At 35.6% G+C, this 6,814-nt stretch overlaps 2 protein-coding genes across 2 annotated transcripts; both read left to right on the top strand.

Moving 5' to 3' along the window:
* The first annotated feature begins 1,811 nt into the window (after positions 1-1,811).
* Positions 1,812-3,348, top strand: LOC135437863 (uncharacterized transmembrane protein DDB_G0289901). Its single transcript, XM_064695943.1, has one exon. It carries the CDS (start codon positions 1,825-1,827, stop codon positions 3,259-3,261), a length of 1,437 nt encoding a protein of 478 aa, XP_064552013.1. The 5' UTR covers positions 1,812-1,824; the 3' UTR covers positions 3,262-3,348.
* A 2,463-nt stretch (positions 3,349-5,811) lies between these two features.
* LOC135437864 (uncharacterized) lies at positions 5,812-6,284 on the top strand. The gene is made up of 2 exons (XM_064695944.1): positions 5,812-5,989; positions 6,049-6,284. Exons 1-2 carry the CDS (start codon positions 5,869-5,871, stop codon positions 6,186-6,188), a joined length of 261 nt encoding a protein of 86 aa, XP_064552014.1. The 5' UTR covers positions 5,812-5,868; the 3' UTR covers positions 6,189-6,284.
* The last annotated feature ends 530 nt before the right edge of the window (positions 6,285-6,814 follow it).

Below are 6,814 nucleotides of genomic sequence, written 5' to 3'. Positions count from 1 at the left end.
TATCTATATCTATATCTATATCTATATCTATATCTATATCTATATCTATATCTATATCTATATCTATATCTATATCTATATCTATATCTATATCTATATCTATATCTATATCTATATCTATATCTATATCTATATCTATATCTATATCTATATCTATATCTATATCTATATCTATATCTATATCTATATCTATATCTATATCTATACCTATATCTATATCTATATCTATATCTATATCTATATCTATATCTATATCTATATCTATATCTATATCTATATCTATATCTATATCTATATCTATATCTATATCTATATCTATATCTATATCTATATCTATATCTATATCTATATCTATATCTATATCTATATCTATATCTATATCTATATCTATATCTATATCTATATCTATATCTATATCTATATCTATATCTATATCTATATCTATATCTATATCTATATCTATATCTATATCTATATCTATATCTATATCTATATCTATATCTATATCTATATCTATATCTATATCTATATCTATATATATATCTATATCTATATCTATATCTATATCTATATCTATATCTATATCTATATCTATATCTATATATATATCTATATCTATATCTATATCTATATCTATATCTATATCTATATCTATATCTATATCTATATCTATATCTATATCTATATCTATATCTATATCTATATCTATATCTATATCTATATCTATATCTATATCTATATCTATATCTATATCTATATCTATATCTATATCTATATCTATATCTATATCTATATCTATATCTATATCTATATCTATATCTATATCTATATCTATATCTATATCTATATCTATATCTATATCTATATCTATATCTATATCTATATCTATATCTATATCTATATCTATATCTATATCTATATCTATATCTATATCTATATCTATATCTATATCTATATCTATATCTATATCTATATCTATATCTATATCTATATCTATATCTATATCTATATCTATATCTATATCTATATCTATATCTATATCTATATCTATATCTATATCTATATCTATATCTATATCTATATCTATATCTATATATATATCTATATATATATCTATATCTATATCTATATCTATATCTATATCTATATCTATATCTATATCTATATCTATATCTATATCTATATCTATATCTATATCTATATCTATATCTATATCTATATCTATATCTATATCTATATCTATATCCATATCGTTATCTATATCTATATACAAAGTCTCATGCTTCGATCTCGATCATTATATATTACATATATTTATATGATGCGAAATGGGGGCGCATAGTCTTTTTTTTATTGTAAGCTTTAATGTAAATCAGACGCCATATAACGGTTATAATAGATGCGTAGCTTTTACTCAAAAAGTCAAATCTCAGTCAAATTTAAATGATCACAAACAAAGAGTACGTTCAGCAGACTGATTGATAAAGCTTTTACGCTGCAAAGCAAACATATTTAAATGATTTGTAAAATAAAAGCCAATAAATTAAAATATTTCGGGTGTATGACAATAGATCGTCTAGCATTGTGCACAGATTAACGATCAATAAACTCTTTGTAATCACGCTTAAAGCTTTCTGCTGAATGCATCCAAGGTATAGTCTGGCAGATATATGAATAATGTGTTTTTTTTTGTTTGTAATCATTGATAGATTAGCTGTAGTTTGTTTATTTTATAATTTCTTGTTGTTGCGCAATATTGACAACGTCATTTTTTTCGGATCGTTTCTATGTTCTCCGATCAGTTCAAATTTGTTTAGCGTCGAGATGAGACACTTATGGATCTTAGTGGTGCTGATGACAGCATCGACTCTTGCGGAGTATCGAACATTGTATGGCGGGAATTTTATGATTAGCAACGGCGGCTATATAAGTAACAGGAATACCGGTATCATATCCGGGAGCCAAAGGGGCAGACCTCTCGAAAATGTCGGAAATCAGGCCAGATATGGATTCATTAATGGAGACATCAGCGGGGGACCATTCGGACAGCGATCTAGCAATAGTGGAGGACCATTTATCCTATCTGGAAGCCAAGGCGGAGGGCCTTTCGCAATTTCTGGCAGTATGCCTGGAGATGGTTTGGTAAATCGAGAAAGCAGTGGAGGATCCTTTGGACAAGAAAACACGGGACTAATAAGAGGAAGTAACAGTGGAAGCCAAGGCGGAGGGCCTTTCGCAATTTCTGGCAGTATGCCTGGAGATGGTTTGGTAAATCGAGAAAGCAGCGGAGGATCCTTTGGACAAGGAAACACGGGACTAATAAGAGGAAGTAACAGTGGAGGACCATTTAAAGTCAACGTCGATCAGGAAGGTATTATATATGGAGGACTGAGCGAAGCACCCATTCGAAGTCAGCCTAGAGACGAATTAGTGAACGGTGGCAGCAGTGGAGGACCCTTTGGACAAGAGACAACTGGATTAATAAAGGGTAGTAATAGTGGTGGACCCTTTCAAGTAAATGTCGGCCAGGAAGGTATTATAGCTGGGACCCAACTTGGGGGACCTTCTGGAAACCATGTAAACGCTGGCAGCGGTGGAGGATCCTTCGGACAAGGAAACATTGGATTAATAAGGGGAAGCAACACTGGTGGACCATTTATAGTTAATGCCGATCAGGAAAGTAATATATCTGGAGGACAGAATGATGGACTTTTTGGAAATCAGGCTAGGGATAAATTAGTTTACGGTGGCAGCAGTGGTGGACCCTTTGGACAAGAGAAAACTGGATTAATAAGGGGTAGTAATAGTGGTGGACCCTTTCAAGTAAACGTCGGCCAGGAGGGTATCACGTCTGGAAGCAATAGCGGGGGACCTTTCGGAAATAATGGAAATATGGCTGGCGATGGGTTGGTAAATGGACACAACACTGGAGGACCGTATGGACAGGCAACAGATAGATTAATACGAAGTAGGAGTGGGGAAGGACCTTTCAGATCTAATGGGGGCATCATTACTGAGCGCCAAAACGGCGGGCCTTTTGGAAATCAAGCTGGAAATGGTTTGGTTAACGGTGGCGTCAATGGAGGACCGTTTGGTAAAGAAGAAGGCGGTTTAATTCAAAGTAGCAGCAGTGGAGGGCCTTTTAAAGCAACTGGCGAGCAGAATGGTATCATATCTGAAGGCCAAAGTGGAAATATTTTTGGAAATAGATCTGCTAATGGATTGATTAACGGTAGCGGCAGTGGAGGACCTTTTATGTGAGAAAAATGCGGAGGCATCATAACGATCAAAAAGCTTTTAAGTTGTACATTATCTTTTGATTAAAATACCAAACGACATTGAACTTTATGCAAGCAGCTGTTTTATTTCTCTGCTTTGTTCGGTAGGAAGCATTCCACAATTGTTTAAATTGATTTTCTGATTTATGTGTCTGTTTTCGCCGCATGTTGCCAGTCAAAGATAGCAGCAGTATAGACGTCGTCCCCAATTCAGAATCGTACTTAACATTTGCCCAGTCCAAAAATGCAGTCAAAGTTGTGCAATATGCAACAGTGCCCCACACTGTCCCCAACAAACCCAACCTGAACTGGCAACCTAACATTTTTGTGCTTGTGCAGCCAGGCGTTGATGGAGACATTCGCCAATGGCAACGGGAGTGAGCGAGAAAGTGTGTGCCCTCTCACTCTCTCTCTCGCTCTCTCTGTCGCTCTGTTATCTGTGCCGCACATTTCTAGCTGTGCTTTGTGGCAATTGTTGATGTTGTTGCTATATTTAGCAGCACAGACGCAATATATATAGAGTTTAATTGATTGGAAAATCAAATTGATTCGATTCGAACAACAAAAGCAACTTCAGCCCTCACAGCCCCCCAGCCACACAGTGCGAACGGTCCAGCCTCGAGTGGACCACAGCACTCGCCGGACCAAGCCCAGCAGGTTGGTCGGAACCTGTGGCACGGCTGGTCGCAGCTCATATATTTGCCACAGAATGCAACTGCGTCCTTTTTAATGGTTCTCCATGTCGATGCATTATTGTTGGGCTTTTAATCATGGTTTGGTCCCTGCCATGGGCTTGCTCTTGTTTTGGTTTAATGTACCCATGTGGCAAAAAAAATTCTCCTGGCGGAAAAGCAATATGAATTAGAAGTCAAAAGAAAATAAAATATATTTAATATCAGGCCAATGAATCTTATCAATGTTCACATAAAGACGATTAATGTGATCATTAAAGTTTATTATATATATGACCCATTGTTAAAATATTACTTCATATTACCCTCTAAATGTAGCGATTAACTGATTACGGCGCACATATTTATAATATTTGACAGTTAGATTACGTACTCTCTATTATTTCCTGAAAAAATTTGCCTAGTTGCAGAAATTTATTACAAGTTACAAGAAATCGATTATGAGTTATTATGATTTAAAGTCATTAAACAGAATTCTCAGATATCTTTTTATATAGTCAAGCTTAGTGTAGCGTAGTAGTGTATCTAGTATTCTATTCTGTGTATTCCGAATTGAATATCAGTGTATTCCGCAAATAAATGTATTCATTATGTTATGATATAATAATGATCGAATTGCATTCGATTGTATTTCATATTAGATATTCACAGCAAATTTCGAACTTGAATCATTTCCAGATGTTAATCTATAGATCTCTACTGTTCTCCAAATCCAAACTGAAATACAAAAGAAGTTTACTTATATTCAGTACCTATATGTTTCTCTCTTTGTTGTTATATAATATCTCCCACATATTACTTCAAAAACATTTAACAATCGCTCTCTCCCTCTCTCGCTCTCTCTCATGTTGTCTTTCCCACGTCCAAAGCCAGTCAACAGCTCAGCTATGCATTAACAACATCGCAATACCTGTTTAATTTTTATTGTTCAACTTGTTCCACAGCCGAGCAAAACAAAATAGCCGCAAAGCGTTAACTGCAGTTGGCTGGTGGCCGTTGAGGTGGCGGTTCGAGAGGAGAGGGGCACCTACAAAAGCTCACAACCTGCTCACCAAGTGAGGCTAATGTGACTGCTCAATGAATGCCAACAGCCGATATGTTTAATGGCAGCAATACAAAAACTTTTACGTACTACCCAAAGCCAGAGCCAAGCAATTCAATTGAAAATAATTAGCAGACACATAGCGAAACTTCTTAATTGCTCCAGCGTGAGGGGTGAGAGGCGTAAGGGGCGGTACATGGAAGAGAGGAGCAACGAGAGCGTAGCTCGATGTTAACTTGGCAGCCACTCAAATTTAAACATGAGTAGTCTAGTCGGAAAGGTTCGACTAGGAGATACCGTCTACCCAGCGACGAGCTGCCGTAACAAAGATTCGAACTTCCTTCTCTGTGCATTTTACACAGTGTGCGTGCATTCTTGAATATCTTCGGTGTTTATAGTCCGATCGTTATGAAATTTACAGGGCACGGGGCTGGCTATCATTGATACATGATTTCGGGAATCGAGTATTCTTCCTACTCAATAACCTCCTATACCCTTTTCAATACGCTTATATATGTACCTTGATTTAAAATCATTTTTTAAAAAATATTGAAGAAATTGGGCGAGATATCAAATAAAATTATAGGATTTTTCTGCTTGTGATATTAGATATGTATCTTATATTTTTCCTACAACAACGCGAACAGACAGACAAATTAGCAGACGGACGATCATCGATCAGTGCCCTTCTCTGATTAACTTTCAATAAGTACAGGGTAAACAAAATCGTAAACAAACAAGTTGACGAGTAGGCAGTGATAGCAGGCACAGTCAATCGCATTATGCATTTACTTAGGTTGTCTGTCTGCCCCAAGACATTGTCCGAGTCTCCTCGTGCCCCGTGGACGCACTGTATATGCTTTTGTATAAATTCACGTTATTATTTAAAATTCATTCATTTGAGCTTCTTGCCTTGACCATGCGGCATAGTCATCAATTTATTTTCCTGCTGTGGTTGCTCGTCGCCCTGCTCAGCGGTAAGTTGTCCTATATACTACCTATGTGCATAAAATTATATGTGAATGTCATATTGTAGGTGTCAATGGCCTGCCCTTTTCGTTTAATTGGGGCCCCTCCGCGAACCGGGGACCCAGCGGCGGACCAGCCTGGAACGGTGGAAGCGATCAGTCAACCGATAATATAATTCTACATTCAAACGGCAAATGGCGCTATTAGTTGACTTTGGACCTGATTAATGATATAATCCAGTTTTATATATTTTGTAATTGCTTAATTGATCGGGTTTCTATAAAAATGCTTTTTGTTTCCATAGTTTTCTTTTTTTTGTGGGTGCTGTGAATTAAAGATCGACGAACAATATTGCCATTAAATAATCAGCAGATGATTTACGATTATGTGATCGCCGGAAGTAATTTGTGAATATTGCTTGACTTGGTTGACTGTTTCTATCTGGGGTACTTAAATGTCGCCTACGGCTGGAATTAAAGTATTAAGGGGTATTAAGATTGTCGCATAATGTGTAATGTATCAATGAATTTTATTTAATAAACAAACCAGTAATATACCAAGTTTCATATTGTATAATAATTACCAATAGTAAAACTCACCAGTTGTTAAAAACGGAATTGTTTTTATTTTTAACTAAGGTTCAGTTTTATATCATGGTTTCAAGTCCAGAAACAAATTTCTCGGTGCGACTTACGCCTTGAACCAAGTTAAGCTTAAATTTCTGTTCGTGAACCTGGTATTTTGACACTTGCAATCTTGCTTCTTAATGTAAGAATTAAAGTTTGGTTTGTCTAATCTGAATCGATTTAAAATATATATAATGCAAAATCTTA

This window comes from Drosophila montana, unplaced genomic scaffold (assembly GCF_035044405.1).
Source record: "Drosophila montana isolate Dmon_TW-CO22-7 unplaced genomic scaffold, ASM3504440v1 contig_3833_1, whole genome shotgun sequence".
Classification (NCBI taxonomy): Eukaryota; Metazoa; Arthropoda; class Insecta; order Diptera; family Drosophilidae; genus Drosophila; species Drosophila montana.
This window is presented reverse-complemented; position numbering and strand designations above follow the sequence as displayed.